Source organism: Emydura macquarii, unplaced genomic scaffold (assembly GCF_026122565.2).
Source record: "Emydura macquarii macquarii isolate MOO-44397 ecotype Brisbane River unplaced genomic scaffold, CSIRO-AGI_Emac_v2 contig_2365, whole genome shotgun sequence".
NCBI lineage: Eukaryota > Metazoa > Chordata > Testudines > Chelidae > Emydura > Emydura macquarii.
The window spans coordinates 2506728-2534194 of NW_027132502.1; the positions used below are offsets into that span (position 1 = coordinate 2506728).

At 51.9% G+C, this 27467-nt stretch overlaps 1 protein-coding gene across 1 annotated transcript; it reads right to left on the minus strand.

The window, feature by feature from the left end:
- PDCD1 (programmed cell death 1) lies at nucleotides 1-27118 on the minus strand. Its single transcript, XM_067561047.1, has 6 exons — nucleotides 26984-27118; nucleotides 13384-13669; nucleotides 4821-5162; nucleotides 2601-2756; nucleotides 1495-1529; nucleotides 1-213 (listed from the first exon to the last, which is right to left on the minus strand). Exons 1-6 carry the CDS (start codon nucleotides 27116-27118, stop codon nucleotides 1-3), a joined length of 1167 nt encoding a protein of 388 aa, XP_067417148.1.
- Between the last annotated feature and the right edge of the window lie 349 nt (nucleotides 27119-27467).

Genomic DNA, 27467 nt, shown 5'->3' on the forward strand with positions numbered 1-27467 from the left:
TCAGGGCTGCATTCGGGTTTGGCAGGCCCTCTGGTTTTTAGTTTTCTTCCCCCTTTCTGGGGTTACGGGCTTCTCTTCGGAGAACACGATGGTGGCGTATTCTGTCTGGTCAGCTGGGAAGCTCTCTTCTGGGGTCTTTGTGTTCTCATCCTGCTGGAATTCCAACACCCCATAATCCACAGTGTAGACCGTCACCGCTGGGGGCTTTTCTTCCTGCAGCGCAACAATAAGAGGGGTCATTTCTACCAAGAATCATATCCACACACAACTGGATCTTCTATGCCCATGCACCCCCACCCGCAGATTCATACTTTTCAAGGCCACAACGGACCACTGGGACCATTGATTCTAACCTCCTGCATAGCTACAGACCCTCACGCAGTAATTCCTGCATTGAGCCCAGAACTTCTCTTGGAGCAGGCGTGTGTGTTTTTAGAAGGCACCCAGTCTTGATTTAAAGACTCCACCAAACGGAGACTCCCCCACCTCTCTGGGTAAGTGGTTCCAGTGGTGAATTCCCCTGAATTTAAAAAGTGCACTTAGCAGCTAATCTGAATTGGTCTAGCTTCCGCTTCCAACCATTGCATCTCGTCATGCCTGTTCCTGCTAGATTAAATCTCTTCCCTGTGCATGCACTTACAGCCCGTGACCATGTTACCTCTTAACTGCCTCTTGGATCAACTAAGTAGATTGAGTTTCTTTAGTTTCTCACTATAGGGCATTGTTACAGAGCAACCCAATTCTACGGAATCAGCAAGGCTGCATCAAAGCACGTTGTGCTATAAACCCACAAACTCAGAGGATTGGATCTGGCTAGTAACTGGACGGGATGTCTGCAAGGAATAGGAGGTACTAATGATTTCATAGAGCCAGGTCTGGGTGGTGCTAGGACACACCGTGAGCTGCGGGTACCACTTGTTGGGCGTGACAGATAATCAAAGTCCCCATGCCCGTGGCCCTTTCATCAAAAGAAGGGACGTTAATCCAATTGTCCCGGCCCAGTTCCAGCTCAGAGAATTACATTCTCCGCCTGGCTGTTTCCAATGCCATATTCTTCACGGTGCTATGGTGTTGCTGAGCGCTGACATCACACAAGCAACCCGTATGGGAAGTGTTTGTCTCTGTGCAGAGTGTTAGGGGGTTACTTTGGGATAAAAGCGGCCATATGAATAGACAGCCAATCAATTATTATGATTATTGATAATAACGATATCAAAGCAAAGAACTTTGGCTGCATCTTCCAGTCTTTCAGCCTGTTTGTTTCCCAGCTCTCATTTGTCTGCATTTGGTGGAAGGTGCCCGGGCGCACCGGTCCTGGCAGGAATCCGACGGGGTTGTGGGGATGGGCGAGGAGTCATGGCATTGAGCCGTTGTGCCTGTGGCCATGGCAGTGATCCAGGCCCGTCCCACTAAAGACCTGACAAGCCCGGCTTGTTTCACACCTCGTGACACGCCACAGCAGCACAGCAGGAACGTGAGTGATGGGGAACTTACCAATGGTGCGTTTTCACTTTGTGGTTTCTGCAGCCCTGCAAAGTAACACATTTGGTTAGACCGGGCACCCGAGCTGGGCTGCAGCAAACGTCGCAGGGGGATGTGGGTGTCAGAGGTAGCTCAGCCTCCCGCAAGCCTATCAATGACTGTGCGGCTGCCCAGCCTCCACCCCACCCCACCCCTCGAGCATTTCCTGCAATCCCACTGGAGGGGGCGCCCGCAGACCCAGACCTGGGTCCCCACTCAGGCAAAGCTCCTCTCAAAGCCAGTGGGAGTTTCCCCGGCACACGGAGTGTGGGGCTGGGGACCCGGCGTTCACTTGGCTCATTCAGAGAGCGGGGGCCCACTGTGCGGAGAACTATGCCCTGATCACGAGCAACTGAGCATTGGGGCCAGCCCCTGTTCTGCTCCACTCAGGTTCTTGTCCCATGCGCGTCTCTGAGGGCGCTGAGGTCCTGCATCCCCGCAGCCAGCCCAGCTAGCCAGACCAGAAAGGCTCTGCTGGGACCGGGGGGCTGGAATCGGCAGCAGCTGAGCATCTCCCTGGCTACGCTGCACCCTTGGCTCCTGGTCGCCAGCAGCCAGCGTTGTCCCTAGCTAGCAAAGGGGCCAGCCCGTGGATACATGCAGAGGGGAGCTCTGGGAGGCCCGGCCCCTCTGTAGTGGGGGAACACCCAAGGCACCTTCCCTTGGGACCACTCAGCCTGCTCTCTGCACTGCCGCCAGCCGGTTCCCCACCCACCCCTGACAGGGAGCCGGCCGGGCATGTAAGGGGCTGGGGGCTGACTGCCCTTCCCATGGGGGCTCCAGGCAGGGGGAGCTTCTTGCGGCTGGGCCCATCGAATGCGAAATGTTGGGGACAGGAGCAATGTCAGCGCTTTGGGGCCCAGTCCTAGGAGGCGCGGAGGACTGTCGACTCCCAGAGAAACACCACGGCCGGGCTCCGGCATTCGGCCCGCTGAGCTCGATGGGCGTTGCAGGTGCTCAGCGTTTTTCTCTCCAGGCCAGAGGGGGAGCTCTGCTCGATCTGGCTTTCCCCAACCGAAGGCGCCGGAGGGAGAAGGGCAGTGGACCGCCAGGGCCGCCCGCGCCCCACCACGACGCACCTGCTGGCCGGCGCGTGACGATGAAAAGCATGTAGGCGAACAACACGAGCAGCATGGCACCCGCGACGCTCAGGATGATGATGAGCGGCACCTTAAAGTCGCCCGCCTCGTCTAACTCCTCGCTCTCCCCGGGAATGGTCGTGGTGTTCCTTTCGTCTAGGGATTTGTGAATAAAAAGAAGAAACTCTACTGTCTCTGTCAGATGCAAAGCAAATCGCGTCCTCGACCCGACACGTCTCTTCCAGTCCTGTCTGCCTCGGCCTCTGAGTCTCATCCACACAGCGCCACCCAGTCCAGGCCCCATGGGTAGCTCCCTCCTCTACTTAATTTGGTCAAAACAAATGCAAGGCGGAACATGCGTCCTAAAATAACACAGCTCCCACCCTTCCACTCGCTTAGGTGGTTCTGGGTAAAAGGGTCAGCGGGAAGAGGATCTGGCCCAGTGTCAGACTGTGTAATGAACTGGTGGCCACTCAATCCATACTGTCAGTCATTACTAGCAGCTGAACCCACAACCTTGTGCCTCCAAGACACATCCAACACCCAGAGCATGGGGTTGCATCCCTGACCACCTTGACTAATAGCCCTGGATGGACCTGGGAGATCCAGGTGTAACCCCTGTAAGTAGCAGCCTGTCAGCATCACTTGCGCTGTGTGCTAGGGAGGCCCATCATCACGCAGACTAAGGGAATGGGAGCTGCTAGACTCTTTTTTCTTTTAATTCACAAAACATATTGAAATGTTGAAGAGATTTCCCGTTTCAAAGGCCCCTTTTCTCATTTTCTTTTTCAAAATTTTGCATGACATTTTTAAATCAGAAGGATTCCTGACGTGGCCAAGGGCCCTTGTCTTCTGAAAAACGTGCAGGTGGTGAACAGCAAAGCCAAAAAGCCACCCCGTGTTTTGGCAAACCAAAGAATGCCGATAACTATTTCGGTGACAGTTGCTCTGCTTTCGATCAAAATCAGCAGTGAAAAAAGTTTTTTCACAAGGTTTTGCCCTTTTTAAAAAAGGCCACTTTCTATCCCACCTATGTGATTGAAAAGTGTCATCCAGCTCTATAGTGATGATATTGCATTCTTGCACAGTGAGCTCTTTGGGGCAGGGACCATCTTTTTGTACAGCGCCTAGCGCAATGGGGAATCTGGCCCATGATGGGGACTCATTAGATGCTACTATAATACATAATAATAAATAATAATAATAATTAATAATAGTCCCTGCTCGTCCCAGGCATCTCAGATCTACAGAAGTTCAAATTCCATCTGCAGTACCTTTTTATAATGCATCACAGCTGCATAAATACAAGCATCAGGGCATCAGGGGTGTCAGCCTTCAGCTTCTAAAACCTACAACTTAAAGGCACTGTGCTAGATGTTTATGGACTTGACTGTCCCCCTGTTGACTGTGGTGTCGGTAGATGTGCAGCTCTGGTCGCGGGTAATTACAGCAGCAGCAGATAATTAGTTGGGGTGGGACAGTGAAATAGGAAAATATCCCTGGCTGAGTGGTTGATCCTGGCCAAAATGCCATGGTTTATTATTTATACAGCACCGCAGGGTGCTTGATGCGGGTCAAGTTCTCACCCACTGGTGTGAAAGCACCCACCAACATGCCTTCAGTTACCCAAAGCGAGAGCAAGCGGGGCTGCACCCGCACAGATTTGGTCTTGATTCAGGTCAGCGGCTGGAAAGGTGGCCATGTGATTTATAAACGTCACACCAGAGACCAGGACTACTTTTACGGTGGCCAGGAAAGCACGTAATAGTGCCTGGTGTGGTTGGGGTGCTACCGTAATAGATTGGTTGGCAAGAGGCAGCCTGGCACTTTCCCTGCGGAGCAGCAAGCTATGGCTCGGGACGGCCACCAAGAGCAGCAAGTTCCACAGCCAGAGACGCTGACTGATGAGCAGCTGGGAAGCGCGCATTCTAACTGAGCTCTTCAGGGTATCAGCGGGGAGGGGGGAAGGGGGAGGATGCTAGCTGGGAAATATCACTCAGCCCACAGGCCAGCTGAGCATTGGAATAAATCTTCAGCCTCCCCGCATTTCACAGACGCAGCACCAAGGACAGAGCACAGCCTCTCCGGCTCCAAAAGCACAAGCCATTTGAGCTAAGGCAGGGTCTCTGACACACAGCTGGGCTGCTCTGAGCCCCTCCGGCAGAGGGCAGCTGAAAACACCCATCCCAGCTTGTTCATTATGGTGTCTTCAAAACCAACCTGTAACCGTGAGCTGTGACTTGTTGCTTTCTATCACTTTACTGGGGGAGGAGAACGCTATCATCCCGCAATAGTAGGCACCCGTGTCATTCTTGTGCAGCTTCAGAATCCGCATCTCGACGATGGAGTTATGCTTGTTGAGCTGGAACTTCTGCCCATTGATTTTTTGTGTGTTCCCATTAGACTCGGCAAATTTTTCGCTTTTGTTGGAATTGGCTGGGATTTTGTACCAGTTCAAACTATACTCAAAGAGAGTGAAGTTCACGGTGGAGATGTTGCAGAAGAAGTTGGCCGTGTCGCCTGCAGGTCTGGATAACTCCGGTGGGTGAAATGATAACGTCGCTGGGTTTCAGAGAAAGAAAAGAAACAAAGAACAGGACCGAGATCAGCAGCAGGCAGTGCACAGATGGGCCTCGCTGGCACATTGTCCAGCTAGTAGTAATATTTATTTGCTCTTTGTGTTATTATAGCATCCGGGAGCCCTCATGCTGAATCAGCACCCCACTGTGCTGAGCCCCCTACAAACACAGAACAAACGGACAATGGTTCTTATTGATATCGTGGTAGCGCCTAGGGGCTTCAGTCAAGGAGCAGGGCCCCGTCGTACAAGGTGCAGTACAAATGAGAAGAATAAAGGTCTCTGGCCTTTCCCATTCCCCACCACTAAAAGCAGAGGGAGGATCCATGTACGTGCTATCTGACAGCCCAAGAAACTGTTAACCATGGGTATGCTCCAGCGCAGCAAACATGGCTCCCCTTAGACAGAAGGAAATCCAACCCCTGCCCCTGCTTCACCTGTCTCATCGACCTCCTATCTCATGGGTGCACAGAGAGGCAGTGTGATCTAGTGGGTAGCGCACTAGACTGGGACTGGGTTGTATCCCTGGCTCAGCCACTGGCGGGTTGGGTGAGCCTGGGCAAGTCACTTGCCTCAGTTTCCCTCATCTGTGAAATGGGAATAACAATGCCTCCTTTTTAAAGTGCTTTGAGATCTACTGATATAAGAGTATCATAACGCATGGGGAAGATGAAAAGTGCAGTACGTGTGTCATTAATTGCTTCCGTGAATACTGACTTATCATTATGAGATAAAAACGTGTAGTGAGTCTAAGTGATAGTCACTGGCTGGGAAATTTACCCTGCCCTCGTGTACGTGCTTCATTGGCAGCTGGCTGTTCTGAAAATCTCTGGGGGCTGAGTGCTCGAAAACTTCCCCAAAGAGCGGGGAGCACTTGACTGTGTCAAATTAGACCCCCCAAAATGAGTCACTTTTGCAGACCTTTGCCTGAATGAAAAGATATATCTTAGCCGCTGGCTGTGTCTACCTTCTGGAGTGGGAACTCTTTATCTGTATGTACCGCACAGCGCTAAAGACAAAGTCCCAGCTGGCCTAACTCCACTGAAAACAATGGAATCGCCACAGCAAAGGATTGGCCCATTATCGGTGCTAACTAACGAACTCACACTGAATCACTGATAATAACTGTTCTATTAAATGTTTATATGGGGCCAAATCCTGCTCTCGGTTGCACCCACTTTGACCACAGAGGAACTTCAAGATGTCTCATATGAAAATTAGGGTCTATTTTTATATCAGGTTAGTCATTCTTTCTGTGGCTGATTTTGCCTCTCAGAGCCAGAGGGTGAAACTGACGCAGAGTCAATTTACAGGGCGGGTAGAAATGGGTATAGCTGAGGGTGGGTAACAAAACAACCAACTCTGCAACAACAGACTGATGACTTCACCTGAAGGCTCTGGGTCCTAGCGTGTCTGCATCTGGCATGTGGAACTGCCACTGACGTCAACAGCAGGGGCTGGGGCGAAGATTCAGGGTACAGCATGGCCGTACAGCCTCGCCGCAGGGCTGAGGCAAGGGATGGTTCACGGGTGCGAAGAGGGAGACCGTGGACCCTGTGGATCAGTGGGTCCCAACCTTTTCAGCTCAAGAGCCACAAATATCATTTTTACAACCCTGAAGGGCCACCAGTCTACCAGCTCAGAAAAAATGTAGTGGTGTCGACGCCATTAAGGACGACGAATCACTACATGTGTAAAGTAAACATTTGGATGCGGCTGTGCTCATTTTTACAGTCACTATTTGACACCTACAAATGACTCACAGTGTGTCACACACTCACAGACCAAGCGCTAGTGTAGACGAGGGGCTGTCACTACTCACTGAAGCACATGGCCTGGCAGCTAAGTCACGGTGGGTGGCCTGCTAAGTGCAGGTCAAACCGGAAGGCACTGATTTTTAGAGTCCGGCCCCTCCTCAAGCCTGGTAGATCCTGGCTGCTCCACCAGCAGCGACATCCCCCCACTGCAGCCAGACGGAAGGAGTTCGGTGAGGAGGCTGCCTCCCCGCTGATCTCCCGTCCCCCTGGCTGCAACAACGCGCTCCACCTGGGTCCTTACGCAGCGGCTCCCTTCTGCAGCCAGCGGGAGGGGAGCAAAGAGCCACTTTGCAAGACCCCACAGGCCACTTTTGGCCCCCAGGGATTCCCACTGATTGGGAACCCCTGCTATAGATCATACACAGACCATTAGGAGCAAGGCTTTTCAAAGTGACTAGTTATTTTAGACACCCAGCTCCAGACACCACCAAGAGACCTGATTTTCAAGTGCTGAGCACCCCCCTCCGAGAATCAGATCCTTAAAATGTCTTACGCCGGGCCTGTCATCAGGCAGCCTCACCCCGGGAACACGGCATGACAGGCACACCTGCCTCAGTTTCCCCCTCAGGTAACCCAAGGGCTCTACGCCAGGCACTCTTGCTTCAACAATACCCTTCCTTGGGGACAGATGATTTAAAAACACAATGCAGGTAAGTCCATAACCACAGGCTCCAAACACTCCATTTCCCACACACCGTGTAAGCAGTCATTAAAACTCCAGAGGTCTCATCCCTCAATGCCCTATGCCACACAGCCCAGCACCTGGGACCATGCCCGGACCCTCTGCAAGTCCTTTTCTTTTCCTCTGTCCCAGGACAGGGATCTCAGTCCTTTTAACTAGAGTGCAAAGCTGCTCTTCCCAGGGGGAACTCTCCCAGCCGAGCACCCCTCACTCCCCCCACCCTCTCCCCGTTCCTCTGGGTCCAGCGCTCTAGTCCTGGAGACATCAGTGGGTTACCTCCTCCGCTGCGCACCTGCCTTCTCTCGGTTCCAAACACGCAGCCTCTGGCAGCTCCCATCTCCAGCCTGTCTCCTGCTGCCTCTGTCTCCCCAGGTCTCTCTTTCACCAGGACTGTCACCCGCCGTCCCAGGGGACTCCGGCAGTCACACGCCGGGAGTAGCCCACCTCTGTTCTTTGTCTGCCCCCTTTCCAAACAGACTCTCAGCCCTGATTCACCCCGGGGCCCCACGGGCCTCCTCTTCTAGCCCCAGCTGGCCCCAAACAGGTGCACTGGCCCTGCTCCTTAAAGGGCCAGTGTCACCCCGTGACGCCGCCCCCCAAAATCGCTAGGCACTTGTGAAAAGCTTGGCCTATGTCCCTTACTGTCACCTGGCTTGCCTCACCCGCCTGCTGCATCGTGTCACCCTTGGCAGGGAAGTGTCTGGGGCAGAGATTATCTTTTTTACTGAATATTTGTGTAGGGCCTAGCAGAAGGGGGGCGACTCTGCAACCCCAGCAACGCCAATCGGCCTCCTCATCCAAAAATGTCATTTTAACTAGAGAAAGTGTTAACGGTCCCCACCTGCCCCTCCAGCCATCGTTAACAGCCCGTCTAACGTGCCCGGCCCTGGAGGGAACACCGCTGGAGGGAACCATCACGGTACGTATGGTCCCCAGCCACTCCTCTGAGACTGCCCGTGTCAGCCATGGCATGGAGACGTGCCCACGGGGACCTGGACTCAGATCACCAGCTCCTTTCCCTGAGGCCACTTAGCAGACAGTGACCGGCCTGCGGCTTGAACTCGTTGCCTAGCAGTGGAAGGCTCCATCCCCCTGGGATCTCCCCTGTGACAAAGCGGGAATTTTTTGTAATATTTTGATGAAGCCTCTGTGTGCCTCAGTTTCCCCTTCTATTTTGCATCGCTCGCCAGTAAGGGGGAAATGCTCAAGGTGTCTCTCAGGGCAGACTCTGCGTAGAGGTCCCCAAGCTGTCTGAACAAACTACATGGCTCATGAAAAGGAATCGCCAGTGGAAAATGCGAGAAGACAATGGACTATTCTAGTGGCCAAAATACTGACACCTAGCGATCGATGACCCAGACGCTCCCGTCGCCTATAATTTGAGCGATACCCACCAGGGTGCCCATCTGCCAGGAGGTGCCCATTCGGATCTTGGCTAGTGTTTATCGGCTGGGCATCCGAGCACAAGGGGCTCCAAACTCAGCATGGCCATGCCTGGAGAGCGAAGGGCCGAGAGGTGACTGGAAGAGGTGGTACTCTCTGTGATGCTGGCAGGCCAGGTGCCAGCTCACGCCAGAGTCCCCACGCTTCAAGGCAACCCTGACAGCTACAAAGCTGGTCCCGGTCTGGCTCACCTGTGTGCTAGGATCGTTAAAATAGGGCTGAGAGTTATAAGAAGGTGTTTAGACTTTATGGAAGGCTTGTGAGTCGCTGCCTGCATCAATCTCACGTATAACAGCTGTACCCCAGATTGCAAGGGAATATTTGAGCAGCCATCCCGTGAGCCTCCAATCACCAGACAGGAATGAAGAGACATTAACTAGTGTAAAGTGCTGGTCTGCAACGGGTGTTACGCCCTGCCCAAGGAGTGTCATTAAAAAGGACAGTTTTCCTGCTCTTCCCTGCCCGCCCTGCATGAAGCCATGCAAGACATTTCCTCCCATCAGCTGAGTTTGCAGCTCCAAGCACATGGCAGGAGAGGGATCAAAACCTCAACAGGAGGAACTGATGATGATCTCTCTGCTGCTTGCACTCTGGGGGAAAAGGTTGCTCGGCAATTTGTACAGTGGGGGAGGGAGGCGCTGAGAGCCATTGACCCCAACTGGAAACGCTGCATTGAATGGAAACCACTTCAAGCCAGGGGTGCAGCAGGGCCCCCCAACACCCTTAGTTCCAGCACCTGTGTTTCTAGGCGCAAGCAAGAGATCCCCAGTGCTGTGCCTGGGGTAGCCCTCAAGGACATTGCAAGCTTGCTGATTAGAGAAGCTTTTGAAACTTAAGACCGTAACTCAGTTGTGTATCTATTATTACCTGCTTTAACCTTGTCAATAACTCTCTTGTTTCCTTTTCCTACCTAATGAATCTTGATATAGTTTAATGTAGGATTGGCTACACACGTTATCTTTGGAGGGACATCTGGGGTGAAACTGACCTGGGGCAAGTGACGGGTCCTTTGAGGCTGGCAGTAACTTGAATGTCGCGGTGATTCTTGGTGTCAGGGACCATCTAGCCCAAATGTAGGCTCACCCGGGTTAGGGTTACCAGGTTTCAGGGTCCCAAAAAGTGGACCCTGCTGGAGGCAGGGAGGGGGTGAGTGGCAGGAGGCACAGTTGGGGGTGCTGGAGCAGGCATGTGTATGTACTGAGGGATATTTGGGGGGTGCTGGAGGAGTTACGTGGGGCCTCACTTTTGAGGTGGGAAGGCAGGGTCACTCCCTGTTACGGTGGCAGGGCAGCTGGCGCAGACCCGAGACGCAGCGAGAGCCATCCGTCAGCGCCACCCTGAAGGCTTCTCCCCCTCCCCAGGGCTGGGAGCCGGGGCCTTGGGGGGTGGGATCCGGCATCTGGAAGGGAGTAATCAGCTGTGGATGCAGGGAGGGACCAATCGGGAAGTGGACCAGTCAGCTCTTTTTCTGTCCGCTCTACAAAAATCCCGGAGGTCTGCCTGTTAGCTGAAAAATCCACCCGGGGAGAGGGCAGAGCATCCAGAAAGAGGCAATGCCCGGGAAGAATCCGGACGCACGGTAACCCTAACCTGAGTGGCGACACAGATCGGAGTGTCAAACGCTGCTTGGGTGTCACTGCGCATACTAGGCGAGGTGCATTAATCCCAGAGGAGGGGGCAGGTCCCTACCAGGAGTCTCAGTTGGGCTCGCTGGACGGAGTCCATGATGTGAATCAGGAGGGCTGGAGTCCAGGAGCTCAGTCAAGGAGGCAGTGAGGTAGCGTGGCCAGCCCTGAAGGAAGAGTGGGAGCCCCTGGGGGGGCTGGCACACGAAAGGGGTGCCTCCAAGAGACAATTTAAAAGCTGGGGCGTAGCACCCACCCTGTGGATCCGGGACACCCCCCACATTCTGTACTTAAAGAAATGCACTCGGAGAAACGGGTTTCCCAAATATCCAACTACGGCTCGGGGCAACGTGCTCGAAGCACTCGTGCACGGATGCCCAGCAGATTAAACACCAGGGAGCCAAGATCAGGGCTGGCACCTCCTCGCAGATGGGAGCGCTGGTGGGTATCGCTCGGATTGAGGCGACAGGAGCGTACAGGGCTGCAGCCATTTGCAACACGTCTCTGGGGACATTAACATTAACCCTCCTAACCCGGCCATTCTGCTTTCAATGTTTCATTAATATCTGACATGATCTATTTTCTTATTGCATTTCAGCTGCTTATGGGCATCACTGGCAAAATACTGGAGGAAGCAAGGCGTTTCTGAAGCAAGGCGTTTCTGAAGACAAGGCCAGACTGCGGACGCTTTACGTCCATTGACTCCAACCAATGAGGCTCGATTCATGTTGGTAACTGCTCACCACTGGGAGTAAGGGGTTCACAGGCCACCCCACAATTATTATAGTTAATTATTGATCATAAACTTCTCAAACACTTTCCACAATCTATCTGTCAATCTCAATTAGAGCTGGGTTTGAACACTCCTGGCCTGCCGTGTTTGAAACCCAGATCTAAATCCAGATTTTTTATTTGAGCCCCCTACTAACACAGTTTGAGACACAGACGTTAAATTAATGTCATTCTGATTTCCCCATTAAAAAAAAAAGCAGTAACAGGGCCCTTCTCTCACAGGTTACAAGAGCCAGGGATCTGAACCGACAATCCCCTTGAAAACCGCGGAGATTAATAAACGTATCAATCCTTTTTGTTAAACAACGCAGAAGATCAAAAACTCCTGGGTCCAACCCTGACTTCTGGAACACAATTCCCTCAACTTCCGTGGAAATTTCAAGTCGGAAAGGAATGCAAGATTGGGACTTCTGATGGTTTACAGAAGTTGTGAGGCTTCCTTATGAGATGTGAGATTAGAGAGACACTTAGTCTGTTGTGACGTGGCAGAGGGCCTGGCCAAGGCGAAGAAAAAATGGCTAAGGACATTAAAATGATCAGAGACAAGTGGGGAATCATTGCAGATTCCCATAATAAGCTCTTTGGGGCAAGGGCTGTCTTTTTGCTCTGCGTCTAGGCCGCACTTAGCACACTGGGATGCTGGTCCATGACTGATGCCCCTAGTGCTACGATAATACTCATGTAATAGGAATAATCATTCATAATTCGGCAAAGGAGTTTCTTTTGGTTTTGCGCTCAGTGATGTTTGTTAGTTTATGCACGCGTGGTTGGATTTTATTTGACTTGTCCTCGAAAATACCAGGCAAGTTGTTTTCTTTTTACAAAATGCAGCTGTTTGCCCTGACTGCAGCACGCCGAGGAGCTTATAACCCGAGAGGGGTTTTTTGGGTGGTTTTTTTCTAGTTCTAAAACAAAATCCAGAAATTGCTCGTTCCCAGAACTCCTTTTACCATATTTAGAACCCACCCAAAAACTCGTCCCGGTTGCAGTTCATTTTGGCTCTCCCAGATGTGACTTGTGTGCTTTCGCACGGCGTTGATTTGATTTCTTTTTTTTTGTCCTTAGCTCATCCTAGAAGCCAGACAGTGACTTTCAGGCCAGAATCTTTATTGTTTCCTTAGCACAAGGTGCCGGTCACTTACAGACACCTCTTTTTGTTTCTTTTTTTGTTTTGCATTGCATTTTGACTGGGCTTGTCACCTATGGATCTGAAAGTGCTTTACAAACGTGGGTACACCTCGTTAACCCCCTTTTACTTATGGGAACTCCGGGGCACAGAGACAGGACGTGACTTGGCTGCACGTCAAGTCAGGGGCAAAGCGGGCACACAATGCCGGGGATCCTGACCCTCAGCCCCGGGCTCTGTACTGGACCATGCCCTGTTCCATTTTCAGAAGATCCCTTGAACAACAACGGATTAAAGGCCTGAGCCCTAGAGATCAGGCCCCGAATTAAGGGGGCAGGGGTGGGGAAGCTCCAAACTGTTTTGCCAAACCCACATTTTAATACTATAACACGTCAAGCAGCTCCCAAGAGACACACACGCACCCCTCCGGACTATCCACCCCCCTTCCACTATTCTCAGGCTGCTCCCTTGGAACTAAATGGGCGCTGCAACAGGGGCCAGACCGGGGCCCTGCATCCACGCCGTAGGTTTGCCTTCGTTTCTATCCCGGGTGCTCTTCCTCTGCCCTGGCGGCCTGGACATTTCAGGCCCGGCATTTGGCTTTCCTGCCTTCTCGCCGCCAGGGCTATTTCCACCGCTCGCTCAGCTCCGAGCCTAGCGCAAGCTCAATCTCTGTCGAGCAGCAGCGTGACGAGCGTGCCACGCCGCTCAGATACATACCGAGCCGGGGAAGCAGCAGGGCCGGCCTGCAGGACAGGAGCACCACACAGAGGCCGGCCACGAGAACCCGCATGGTCCCTGGCGTCGCCTTCGAGGGGCCGGGAGCTCGCCGGGGGGTCCACTTCCTCCCTGCACGTGAGCTGCGCCAATCAGGATCCAAGTTGCTAGGCCGGTGTTGCGTGCCGGGAGGACGCTCAGGGGGCCTGCGTCCCGGCCAGGCCACCTCGTGCCGCGCGGCTCCGGCGTCCCGGCCTCGCTGTTCCCCCGTGGGCTGCAGGGCGGCTGACTGCAGCCGAAGCAGGAGTGGAAATGAAACGTACCCATCTCGGCTTGAGAGGGAAACCCTGCCTGCCTCCTGCCCCCGTCTCCCCGCCCCTCCTCCTCCAACGCAGCGCAGCTCGACAGCTGCGCCCAGCCCTGCCCCCCCCCCCCCCCCGCCCCGCGCCCAGGTTCCCACGCACCAGGCACCCAGCGCAGAAGAGAAAGCGGCATCAGCAGAACGTTAGGGGTCTGGGGCACGGGACCACAAGCGAAGGGGGAGGGGGCCCTGCGCTGCATTTCCTTCGCCACACTCTTGACGTCACTCGCTCCTGACAGGCAAACTGCTCTGCGTTCACTGCTTGTGGCTGGGGAAGCGTTTAGCTCTGTATTACTGATGCTGACTTTTGATAGGGCCGCTGGCAGCTCCCAGACTGACAGCCCCGGAGACAGGAGGTCCTCTGTTTATCCTGACAGCAAGTCCATCACGGGCAGCCAAGCTCCCCCAAACCACCCCACCCGCTCTCCCCAGACTTTGCCCGCCAGGGGCCACGTCTAGCGGTGGAAAGGGCGTCTCGATCCCCTGGGTCCATTCACGCCTCGGCTGCTCAGCTGAGATTCCCAACACGGGCATTAGTAGTGCCAATGGCTTGAGATAGATAGAGAGAGAAAGAGAGAGAGAGACAGACAGATAGATAGACAGACAGACAGACAGATAGATAGACAGGCAGATAGATAGATTAGATCGATAGATAGACAGACAGACAGACAGATAGATAGACAGATAGATAGATTAGATCGATAGATAGACAGACAGACAGACAGATAGATAGACAGACAGATAGATAGATTAGATCGATAGATAGACAGACAGACAGACAGATAGATAGACAGATAGATAGATTAGATCGATAGATAGACAGACAGACAGACAGATGGATAGACAGACAGATAGACAGATCGATCGATAGACAGATAGATAGATAGATAGATAGATCTTCATGATCTGAGACTGCCAACAGGAGTACCAGTTAGTGCTCAACAAAGAACTAGATACGTTCACGGAGGCTAGGTCCATCAATGGCTGACAGAATGAATCACTCGATGATGACCTGTTCTGGTCACTCCCTCTGAAGCACGCGGCACTGGCCACTGTCGGAAGACGGGATCCTGGGTTAGATGGACCCTGGGTCTGCCCCAGTGTGGCCGCCCTTATGTTCTTATGCTCAGATTCAAGAGCCTGAAGATGCCCTTCTCTTTCTGCCATCCTACCTCCCAAACTATAACTGCCGTGTCTAAAACGAAGAGGGCAGACGGTATGTTTTATATACAGAAGGTGCTTCCTGAACACACAAGGAAGCTGTGTACAGAAAACAGTAAGGCCAGTTTGGCAGGGAAGCGCGCCAGAGGACAATGAGACAGAACAGTGCGAGCGGCCTTAGAGAAACCGATGACAGACGATTAGGCGGATGACCTCTAGCACATGGATCTTTTCCACCTCAGCCCACTTTGACTGTGTGCGCCTGCTGCGCTGACTAACATTTGCATAGGAAATCAGCTATGATGCAACCACCCAGTTCTATGGTTCTTCCTGCATCTCTTGAGTGGAACTCGTTACCTTCAGAGAGCCTCAGGGGAAAATGCATGATTTGTTCTTGTTTGTCATTGTGATCTGGTAAATTCCCGCGCTTGCAGAAATGAACCTTGCCGCTGCGGTTAGCTCGGTGACCGCCTTCAAACGCAGCCCCAGGGTGGTCTAGATGGCACAGGGGCCAGTCGGCTAATTAGAGACAGGACAAAGGAGAAGATTTCAGATCTGGGGCTGGAGTCAGTCTAACCGTGGTCTGAGGGGGTGGTCACCCCACATCAGCCCTGAAAGGGTTAAGGGGGCCCAGAAGAGGCCAATTAACCTTCACAGTCGCACCTCCGGGGAGGCCCAAGGGTTTATTTGCTGATGACGCCCCAATGGGGGGAGAAGTTGAGAAAGGATTATAAATGTGCAGTCGCAGGGTGCTACAGAGTGGGAGCTTGCAGATACTCTCTGGGCTTAGAGAGGGAGGAAGGAGAGCCCCATGGGATCCTGGCCCTGATGGGGGAAGGGTGGTGGATAAGGAAGTGTGATAGAAACGGTGTAGGAAACAGTCCAGGGAAAGAGCAGCAAGATCTGGGACGGAGCAGGTGTTGGCTGCAGATCGTAGGGTCCCTGGGCTGGAATCCAGAGTACTGGGCAGACCGGAGTTCCCCTAGCAGTCACTGACAAAGTGGCAGAGCCTTGGACTGGAGGACTGCTGGGAGCGATACCTGCACAACCAGTCCAGCCCAGTCATACTTTGAAATCCCAGAAAGGGAAAACTATGGTGAGCTGGCCGGAGGGCCAAGCCACCAAGAGGCAGCACTGAAACTCCTGGAGCACGAGAGGGGACGCAGCACAACCGAGACTCAGACGGGGGCGTCACAGGCGGAGCTGTTCCCCAGTGCCTGGCCAGGAAGAGGTGCTCTGACGGTGAAGGGAAACCCTTTACATTAGGGGTCTGGGTTTCGAGCCAAGACTGGGTGGGGGCCAGTGTTCTGAGATAGAACTTAAAGGCGAGGAAATCTGGCTCTTTTGAAATGTCCGTCACCAGCCACAGGCTCCTTCTCTCTATCATCTACCCAAGCGAGGTGGAAAATTTGGAAGTGTGCAAATTTCCATCAAAAACCCAGCCTGTGTTTGGTTTCTAGGGGGTTGGGGCTTGGGGTTTCTTTTTAGGAGCACTTGAAAACGGGTTCCAAAGGTGGACAATGTGCACGGTCTTAGCGACGTCTTAGGTCGCAAGGCCACTCACTCACTCGGGGCCTGCATGGGGACCAGGCCAAACCTGAGCGGCGCCGGAACCCCACGCACTAGGTCCCGACACCTGGAGCAGGGAGCCAGGCCAGTCCCATGGGACGGGAGCCGCCACTATGGGGTGAGTGTGGGGTGAGCTCGCTCTCCATCCAACCTGGCTGGGAAAAGTGTATGTTTGCCTAGGGCCCAAGAACAGGTTCATCTGGGCCTGATCCCAGCACACTCGCTTGAAGATTCCAGCAATCGCTGCCCCTTTGCTGGCTCTCCAGCACCCCATTCTGCCTGTCCCCCACCCCTGGAGCAGTGTCCTTCCACAATCCCCTCGGTCCCCAAAACAGTCGCACCACAACACCCCAGCCGCAGCTTTTCTCTGCTTTGGCAATACTTGCTCGTCGCTTAATTTTTCTCTTGTCTTCTTTTCCTGCATGCCTGGAAAGAAAAGCCCCCTGCAATGAATGCCGCTACCAGGGCGTCTTTTCTGGTGCGGAGCAGAAACGTCCCTGCCCCACTGTGACATATCAGAGGCCAGGCTCCCCGGCTTTCTGCTGAATACCACCCCATGCGGCTGCCACCCACTCCAACCGGGCCTGTTTGATTCCATTTCACCAGCTGTGGAAAAAAGTCTGATCATACCAAACGCGAGGCCCTTGATCACAAATGTGTGTCTGTGGAGGGCGTGGGAAGGGGGCTGCATCAGATACTGAGGCTGGGGGGAAAGAGTCCAAAAAAGGGCTTGAAATGTCAAACCCCGCTCCCACCTGAGAGCTTTCCCCACTGCGTCTGCTTTTCCTGTGCCGCCATCTGGGTGAGATGTCAGCCGCAACCCTGCAGCCATGCACGACCCCGCAGCATTTTACGCCAGAGCAGAAGTGGTATCTGGGGCACCGGCTAGTTCTTAATTTGGGCAGCTACATTCTGCTTCCCGAAACTGCTCCTGGAGCGCTACTGCAGTGGTTCTCAACCTTTCGGACCCATCTGTAAATCCTGATGGCCTGTTGCAACCCAGTAAATAGCTTTAATGCAAAAATCCCATTTGTAAAACGCGCTTGGGATCCTTCCCGCTGCAAGGCGCTACCTAACTGGTCAAATCCAGCACAGACAGTGCTGGTCAATATCCTGTCCAGTTCGAACCAGCTGTTTCAACCAGCCTCTTGATCTTTCTATGCGCTTATTGACGCTTAATGCACATGAAGGAATTTTTGTTCACACCAACACGAGGGCAAATGACTGCTTTGCATCCAGACACCCACAGACGCATGCAAACAGGAGCGTGTGCTGGTCACTATTGGTTACTTTCCTGTTTAAAAGCGTGCCTCAGCCAGGCCGGCGCAGAGAAGCAATGCCATGTGATGTCAGCGACCGGTCACACATCATGAACAAGGAACCACTTGAAGTTCACAAACATTCCACAGTCCGGGTATTGTTGGGCCAATCTAGGCGATAGATATTTATGGATTGCAAAGACATTTGCATAATCAGGACCTTTTTGCGAATCCTTGGCAAACAAACAAAGGGCTAAATGTATCCCACAACTTATTCACAACAAATAATTCAACCAGTTCTAGTAACTAAATACCAGAGATAAGACAGACTCATGGTCAAAGCCCAGGATTGGGGGTTAGGAGATGCGGTTCTACTCCTGACTCTTCCACAGTGTAATCTCTCTATGCCTCAGTTTCACCACCTGTAAAATGGAGGTAATAGCCTCCTGCCTTCAATGGAGGCGGTGGGGTTTATTTAGATGCAAGATGCTCCAGAATTACAAATGATTACGTAGTATCTCATATAATTATTAGGCATTTACAGGCCAAATGGCTTCATCTCCACATACTGCAATGTGCCTGCATCATGACATTATAGCTATGTGTTGAAAGTATGTTCAAACTTCCCAGCATATGTTCTAAAACCCAGGAGCGAGGGAACTGTTTTTGGCTGGGGTGATGAAACTCTGCTGTCTCCACTCAGAAATAACAGCCTCTAAATTTAGACCAGAACTCGGAGTTTTTGACATTAGGGTTCCATTGGACTCAGGCAAAATTCATTCTCTGGGCTGTTAAATGCGTTTTTCTTTTATTCCCTGTGGCCCTAGAAGCCAGGACAACATTTACTTACAAAGAAGAACCCGTATGGTTTGTGTAGCAGGCTGCCGTTTGTTTAGAAATGCAGCTGATGTGACCTATATACAACATGTCTTCAGAGTCCTAAATGAGCAGTTAATTGACTGGCCCATGCCTCTCTTCATCACAGTGCTATATTTATCTACAGCCAAAAGGATAGGCGTTTTTACAGAAAAAATAAGTAACTTCTACTCCAAGCTCTGGGAAATCTCATTAATAGAAAAGACAAACAGATTGGCCTGGGCAAATCCAGAAACATGTTCACTCTTTTTTCCAGCATAAATATTTCCTTTTTCATTACAGTGAGCTCATGTTGCTCCAGAGAGTCCATACGATCTATAGACAGCTGGCCCCTTTCCCCAGTCCTAATGTCCCATGACAATGGTTATGTTCTTTCTGAAATTCCTCCCAGTGATGCAGTCATTTCATTTATCTAACAAGTCCAGCTTCATGAACACAAAATGACCGCTTATTTCTATTCCCAGCTCTGACACTGGCCTGCTGGGTCATCCTGGCCAAGTCCCTTCTCTCTGTCCCTCGGTTCCCCCATCTGTACAATGGGGATAACAAACCTTTGTAAAGCGCTCTGAGAGCTACGGAGGAAAGCACTAAGAACTCGTCATTATTAATTATTGTCTTTACTGTTAACATCTATTACTAGGGACTGATTCCCTTTAGAGTCACTGGAAATCGTGACTCAAGGGGCTTTGGATGAGGCCCATAATTAATGAGAGTTTTGAGTTACAGAAACAAAGCCATACAAAAGCACAAAACAATGTCAGCAGTTAGCTGCTGGTTGGGCCAGATCCTGCAAGGTGTGGAGCGATTCCTGGGAGCCACTGAGCATCCTCAGGGGTCATCGAGGGCGCTTGGCAGCTGGCAGGATTTGACCCATTACTGAGACAGGAAATACAGGGGAGGTGTCAAGATATATAGTACGTAAATAATAAATCATAACCAAATGAGGCCTAGTGCTGAGTCGTCTGTTTGCCCTCCTTTTCTGCCTGCTTGTTGCTCAGAGCTGGAAACCGGGGTTCATTTAAACATCCAGAAGCACCTTCTTCTCCTTTCAGGCCATGTCTACGCCGCCACTTTTGTCAGTATCGTTTGTGTCACTCAGGGGTGTGAAAAAACCACACCCCAAGTTACACCGACAGCTGTGCCAGGGAGGACAGCGCTATGTCGGCAGGAGAGTTCTACCGCCGCTCGTGGAGGTGGTTTTATTATGCTGACGGGAGAGCTCCTGACGGCTGTGCTGCTGTAAGTTCACTAGTGTAGACGGGGCCTGAGTTTTAACAAATCAGATGGAGCCCGTTGGGACGGAGCAGCAGCAGGCACAGCCGCGGACGGGGGAGAGGGGCGAGCACGTGGCGAGCATGTTTGCAAGGCAACAAAAAGTGCCTTTACTACCAAAACGTGTTTCCATTAGGAATAGGATCATCTGACAAACTGCCTGGTGACTCTGGGCCTATCCCAAGGCCACTGGAAACACTTCAGTGAGCTTCCGATCAGACCATGAGCTACTGCGCTGCTCTACTCGCTGGAATCAGAACAGCTCAGCTGTGTGTCATAGGCCCATAGTGCTGAAAGGGATTCTCCTTCCCCGCAAGGGGCCGTGGCCAGTGTCGCGCAGGAAGATCTGAGTTCTAGCCTTGGCCTTTGCATGAAATGCTCCGTGGTCAGAGGGCTTAGCCCAGGGGCACCATGAAGGTCCTTCCAATTTTTCCTTCTCTAGCAGCTGCACGATGCTTCACAGGCATTTTGGAATGTAGCCTTTTGGCCCCCGCTGCCAGGAGCCAGACAAGGATCATTGCCTGTGTTTTACAGGGAAGGGGCCTGAAGCGCAGTGTAATCAGCGTACTTCTTCCACTGTTTTTTGTCTCCCTCTCTTGCAAACCCCAACGGGAAATGGACAAGCGCAACACACTCTCTAGGGGAGGCTGGCCACGTACAATTCCCTGTGCAGTGTCTAGACCCAACATCCAGAAGGGTTTGGACCAGATGCCACGCAGCCATAATACAGACGCACGTTTGCACCTCGCAGCTTTGCAGCAGTGCCCGGAAAGAGCTATATTTAATCAATCCATGCGAGCTTAAACAAACGCCTACATTGCTCATGTGGTAAATGCTAGCCCTGCAAATAGTGCACGAATAGCCAGGTATTATTACCAAAGTGCTCTGATAACTATCATGCAGATGTCATTATTTTCCCTTTCAGAAATACCTGACATTTTTGGTAATGTCACATCTATTCAGTACATAACAGAAACTGCTAAAAGCCTGCTGAACTCCTGGCAAACTTTCCTAATGAACTAATCTCTCTCTAAGCTGGAGCAATAGCCAGTTGTTGCATGGCCAAAACGTCGGGAGAGGTCTGATTGCTGTTTGACACTTCTCATATGTATTTTGAAATGATGGTTTGTCTTTTCATGCAACGCCACATCAACATGCATCACCAACTTAAAACAATCAGCTCTGATGATTATTAATAATAATAATAATTAGCAGCCCTGCATTTAAACCCAGAGTCACTCCATTAAAATCAAAACTCCAGGTTTTACACCAGTGCCACTGAGATCAGAATTTGCCTTACCAGCTCTTCCATTCTGAAACACTAACAACCAACTCTGGGTGAAAAACATGGTTTTTGCTACATTTGGATATCTAAAAATTGGCTAACCAGAAGTTCTTCTTAAGCCACAAGCATGGAATTGTTGCTGGACTCCGATGATAACAGTAAAGCGCTAAGATATTTTACAGGATGGGCACGATATAAAGCAAAGAAAGAAAGAAAGGAAGGAAGGAGCTGGTCAAAAAATTAAAGCAAAGTTTGAGAACATTTTTATTTTGAAGTTTTCAAAAAGAAGCTCTTTTCAAAAATGTTTATACTTTTTTTACCAAAACTTTTCACTACAGAACATGTGAAGTTATCAGTTCTTCCTCTTTCCCCTCACCCCATCCCACGATTTCCCTCCTTTTTTTTTTCACTTGGACTCTGAAAGATGGCAAAAAAGGGAATAGAGGGCAGAGGGGGAAAGGAGGGGGACGCAAAAAATGAAAACAAAACAAAAAAAATCAGTTTTCATCAAAAAAAAAGACAAATTTTCAGAAAACGAACAATTTTTTTGCAAAAAAGGCCATTTTTCAGCAACAAAAACTGTCTGAAAAATTGCGATCAATGCACGCATGCCAATAGATAAATCGCTATGATGACAATTCTATACACTGTGATGCTCTGATAATGATGATGCTGTTGTATTATTTCTGTACTAATCTGGATCACTAATTGTGACCACATGCCGAAGCCCCAACCCTCATTAGGAGAGCGAGTGCCTGCCATCCGTCAGTCCCCTCCAGCAAGGAAAGTGTTAAACATGCACCTTCTTCAAGGGACCCGATCCATCCTGCATGGAACTCACAGGGAAGCCTCCCACTGACGTGGCTGGCGTTGGATCAGGCCCTGCCCTAGGCTCTCTGTGAAATTGTTGCACCCCATTTCCCCGTATGCAAAGCTCACAGTCCCGTTGTTGTGAATGGGTCCCTCTGCCATCATGCCCATGGGCTCTGCATCAGCCCAGAGCAGCTAAAAAGGTCCCGGCTGTTTTTTAAGGAACATCAAAACCAGTGAAGCCCGATAAAAATGCAGCCATCGTTGCCCCCAACACGTTCTCCGTCACAGCTGGAATCTGCAGGCCCGCGGGATGGACCTGCAAAGCTGGGGACTACAGCTCTGCTCAGCCCTTCCCCCAGGCCAGGGAAAGGGAAAACGCCTGGGCTCTCTTTGGGAGTGGGAGCCGGCAGCGGGGAGCTGGCGAGAAGCTGCGCACCGAGCTGCTTGGGGACCAGGCTGCGACGGCCGGACATCACCGCCGGCTGCAGAGGGGTGCGGCACGCGTGGGGGAGCAGCAGCAGCTAGGCAGGGAACCAGAGGGACCCCAACGAGAGACAGGAACTGAGCCTGGCTTGGAAACCCACCGATGCTTGTTTGCTTGAATAGAGACTGGACTGGAAAGGGGCACCGCAGGCACTGGGCCTAAAGAGCCTTGGACTGTGCCAGGGACCCCAGCAGGAACCACTGTCGCTCCCTTGGAGCTGCTAAGCCTCTGTACCAGGCGCACCTGCCCCCTTTCCTGCCAGCCCTTCTGCAAGCCTTTCCATTAGCCAGGTGCCTGCGTGGTTCCTAGGACCCACCGGGGCTGGCACCTGCACTGCTTGTCTCCAAGACACGGTGTACGGTGCACTTTCCTGGTACCCGGGGGCCTTGGTGTACAGAGTGGTCCCGACGGGGAGAGCTGCTTCTGCATACTTTTTAGCTCCCGTGGAGGACCCGGAAGGACTTGGAGAATGTCAGTTTCAGGAATAGAAATCTGCAGAAATCTCTCAGGATCTTTTTTTTGCTTTTTCCCCCCAGCTTCAACTGGAGCCACTTGCACATATTTGATCAGCTGGCGGCAGCAGTAGCTGGGGCAGGAACAGGAAATGGTTAATATGTTTGCAAACAAAGGCACCGAATGCGCCCTGCTTTTCAAATTACTTCTCAGAAATTAGGAGGGCTTGTGCCGCTGCTTTGCATAACGCACAGCAGACCCTGCGGGGAAAGAGGGCCAGGCTGCTTGGAGCGCAGCTGTGTCAAGAGCGGCAGGAGCCGGGGGGGCCTCTTTATATTTTAAAGGTGTAAACACCAAAGAGACAGAGTGATTCTGTGGCTCTCAATAACCAGGTGGCTGCTTACGGGTTAAAGTGTTTGCTGTCTGCACCCAGCAATGCATCCACAGCGCAGCAATAGGAAGAGTTGTTAATCGTGTGTCCTGCACCTAGAAGTGATAACCAGGACTGAGCTCCCAGGGCCAGAGAGCTGCACATCCACCTTAGAGCCAGTCCTTTCCCTTGAGCGCTTGCAATCTCCGTTCACAAGACAGACAAAGGAGGAATTATTAGCTCCCTTTGATAGACAGGCAACAGAGGCCCATCCCCGAGACACGCTGGAGGTGTCCACGCTGCAGCAGCTGGGAGCAAACCTCCCAAACCGGCTCGACAGACTAGAGCACCAATAGCAGTGTGGACGTGGCAGCTTGCACAGAGCTCAGGTTCGCCCCACAAGCCTCAGGGTCTGAGCTTGGGTGGCTAACCCGAGTCCCCACCAGAGCTGCCAGGGTCACACGATTTTGAGCATGCCAGCAGGAGTCTGTCACCTTGGGCTGGGAGACTGACTCCTAGTGCCACTGGAGACGTACCTTAAGTGACGTGCCCAAGGTCACAATGGGAGTCAGTAGCAGAGCCACAGCTCTCCATAGTCCCCATCCAAACCATCCTTCCTGCAGGCAGCCCTTGTGCGCCTTTCTCTGTCCTGCAGGACCCAAAGCACCGACCCAGGGGTAGGGTGACCAGAGAGCAAGTATGCAAAATCGGGAGGGGATGGGGGGTAACAGGCACCTAGATAAGAAAAAGCCCCGAATATCGGGACTGCCCATATAAAATTGGGACATCTGGTCACCCTACCCATGGGAATGCTGACAGGACTGCTTGTGCAGGGAAAACCATCAGGATTTGGCTTCTGGGATCATGTCAGCCCTGAAATGCAGCCACCTCTGGGGGGCAGCACAGCAGCCGGGCGCTTGGTTGGAACACAGTGAGAGGAACAACAATCTGGTAAGGGACAGGAGAGCAGGGCAAACTTCCATCACCTACAAATGACACGGGGATCTTTAGCATCTCTGCAGGGCAGGTCCGCAGGGCTTGAAATCTACCTTGACGGTCCTCCCCACCGTCACCTCCTGTCCAAGTTTATTCACAAATGCTGTGTATGTAATGACCTTTATCTGCACCTATTATACGTTCCAGAATAAGGGCCCGAACAGGAAAGCTTTAATTAGGCAATTAATGAGACCAGTGGTTCTCAAGCAGGGGTACCTGTATGCCTGGGGGTACTCGGAGGTCTTTCAGGGGGGTACGTTAACTCATCTAGATCAGTGTTTCTCAACTTGGGGTCACAGGATGGATTTAGGGGGTTACAAGTGCAGAGCCAGCATTAGGGGATGGCAGGCAGGGCAACTGCCCGGGGTCCCACTCAGCTAAGTTACATGCTTCAGACACGGCTCACAAGTAAAAAACGGACTCAAGGATGACTCTGAAATGTCAGTACAATATTTATATTCCAATCAATGTATTTTATAAGTCTACGGTAAAAATGAGACAGCAAGCCATTGCTCAGTAGTAGCGGGCTGTGACACTCTTGTATTTTTATGTCTGAGTTTGTAAGCAAGTCATTTTTTAAGTGAGGTGAAATTTGGAGTACACAAGACAATTCAGACTCCTGACAGGGGTCCAGTCGTCTGGAAAGGTTGAGAACCACTGCATTAGAGCACGCCTGTAAGGCCCGCTTGTGTGAGCAGGGTTGTAGGGTCGGGCCCTGATGAGCTCCTTCTTCTAACCTAGCTGTATCGAGGCTGTAACTGTCCAATCCCTGCTGCGGTGTGAATGTTCGTAAGATGCTGACGAGCACGGGTTGTTTCCTCCATTTGGTTTGCGGTGATTGAAAGGGTTTCAGAAGTGCGGTGTGTGGTGTGCAGGTATGAGGGAAGGTGGCCTTGCTGTGAAAACAGGGACCAAGGAAGGCAGGCCTAGTGGGTTTATTCACAGGGCTGCCAGAAAATGTGTCCCAGGGACTTGACCTGGGCTGAGAAACTTAGCACCTCCTTCCCAGCAACGGCGCAGGTGCACCATGGCGGAGGCCAGTTTCAGGGTGGTGAAACCAGCTCCGACGGGAGAAAGGGATTGCTTTCAAACCAGTCATGCTGAGGAAGGGCTCAGAGGCGGGGACGCAGTCTGGTGAGCTCCCCAGTTCCTCGGGTGACTCCCAGGCATGATGCAAACACAGATCCGTTTGTTTGTTCAAGTTGGAGGGGTGGAGAATGTTGACTGTATCTACAAGGCGGTCCGGCCCAGTGGCACAGGACCCGGGGGAGAAGGTTTCAATTCCTAGCTCTCGCACTCGCCCCCTGCTGTGTGATTTGCCACGTGCTTCCTCTCCCATCGTTTGTCTATTTAAATTCCAGGCTCTTTGAAACAGGTACTGCGTGGTTATGCATTCGTACAGCACCTAGCACAAAGGGGCGCAGCTATCAAGCAGAGCTTGTAAGCATGACCATAATAAACTGTTTGCTGCCCCTCTGAAGGCAAGAACCATCCTGACAGTGAGATCAGTTTGATTGTGGACTCGTCTCCCTAAGGAAGTTTGTAACTAACTCTGTTGCCTGAGGCATCTCAGACTGGTCTAGGCACACTACGAAGTCCAGAATAATTCCTTTGGGCTGAACGATCTCGGGCGTGCTTAGCCCCAGACTGACCATTTCTGAAAAGTGGGCGTTTTTGGAGGGATCCACTTGAAACAAATCCATGGGCAAAGAGGAGAATCCCGATGCCGCAAATCGTGGCCGTCGAGGGAATACGTCAGCAGTAACAGAAATCTCATCCCCTGCTGCCAGAAACACTGTCTGCTTAGCCCCACTCTATACCCCGTCCCATGAGTTAGAGGGGTAGGTATATCCTCCTATAGAAAATATCTACAGGTATCAGCAGTACGAGACGGATAGCCATGAAATGAGCAGTTCTGAGTCTGTGCAAGAGAGGGCACTGGTACATGCTAGCCGGTTCATCACAATTTGTTTTCAGACACAGAATCACAGCAATTGAGGGCTGGAAGGGACCTCGAAAAGTCACCAAGTCCGGCTCCCCTCCCTGAGGCAGGGCCACGTAAACCTAGACCATCCCTGACAGGTGTTCTCTAACCTGCTCTTAAAAGCCTCCAATGAGGGGGATCCCACCAGCCCCTTTAGAAGCCTCTTCTAGTGCACGCTCTCCGCGCTTTGGTAACTCATTAACAAGTTATGCAGAAGACTCATCCTTGCTGAGGGGCTGGGCTCGTAAGAGGGGATCAGCTGTTTAGATCTGCTGCTGCTAGAGCAAAAGGTAATTAGTCATTATTTGAAAAGGAAAGGCGTGGGTTTGAATGGGGAAACATGAGATTGTACAGGCAGATGTCAAGCAAAGGCTGCTCCACTCACACAAAACACAGCAGCAATGCATCGCATGGTCCCAGCCATGCAGTCTGAACGGTTACAGGGAACTTCCCATTGCAAACGACTCCACTGCATTAGGAAAGTGTCAGCAGCTATGCAGAAATGGCCTTTTGTTATTTGCAGCCCCCCAGCATTGGGATAAGGGGAGCTCTGCGCTCAGAGATGCTGACAAGATGCAACACCAAGGTGCTATCCCTCTGTGGGTGTTGAGGCGTCCAGGGCACTTTTTTGCAAAAGTAAGGGTGCAAACAACCCCAGTTGGCCAAAGTCTCATCTGGGTAACATAACTGGCCTTCTTCGTTGTCACCTGCTGTCCTCACCTCTTGTTTAGCGTCGATGCAGCGCTCCACGCCAGCGGTGGCTGAATTGCAGCGACGACTAAATCCGTTAGCTGAAGGCTTCGAGACCCTTCTGGGTGAAAGGTGTCGCGCACTGTACAGGCGAGACTCTGTCATGATGCTTGTCGTATCAAGATAAACAAAAAAGGAAGCAGGATGTGAGCCTCACGGAAGAAGAGAGTGTCAGAAGCTCGGCTGTTTGCCAGCTCCTTTGGGACACATGCAAGGAACTGCTGATCACAAGCAACGGTGGGTACAAGAAAGGAAACACTCCCCCATGACAAATCCGGCCAGAGAAAACTGGGACATTTGAGGCCTCATGTGGGATTTCAGAAGAAACCTGTGAGTCAAATCCTGTAGCCCACATTGTCCTCACTGGCACCGCGGGTGATATGGAAAGAATCTACTTACGGGGTATGGGTCCTGTACCCTGGCATGCAGAAGAAGTGGGAGGGCAAGACAGGGC

Bases quoted from the DNA above. Each gene is read 5' to 3' on its own strand.
- PDCD1 (XM_067561047.1), bottom strand. From the start codon at position 27,118: ATGACAGAGTCTCGCCTGTACAGTGCGCGACACCTTTCACCCAGAAGG. The intron at 5,163-13,383 runs GTATGTATCTGA...TCTGAAACCCAG, and splicing joins CCTGCTGCTTCCCCGGCTCG to CGACGTTATCATTTCACCCA. The intron at 214-1,494 runs GTAAGTTCCCCA...GTTGCGCTGCAG, and splicing joins AAAGTGAAAACGCACCATTG to GAAGAAAAGCCCCCAGCGGT.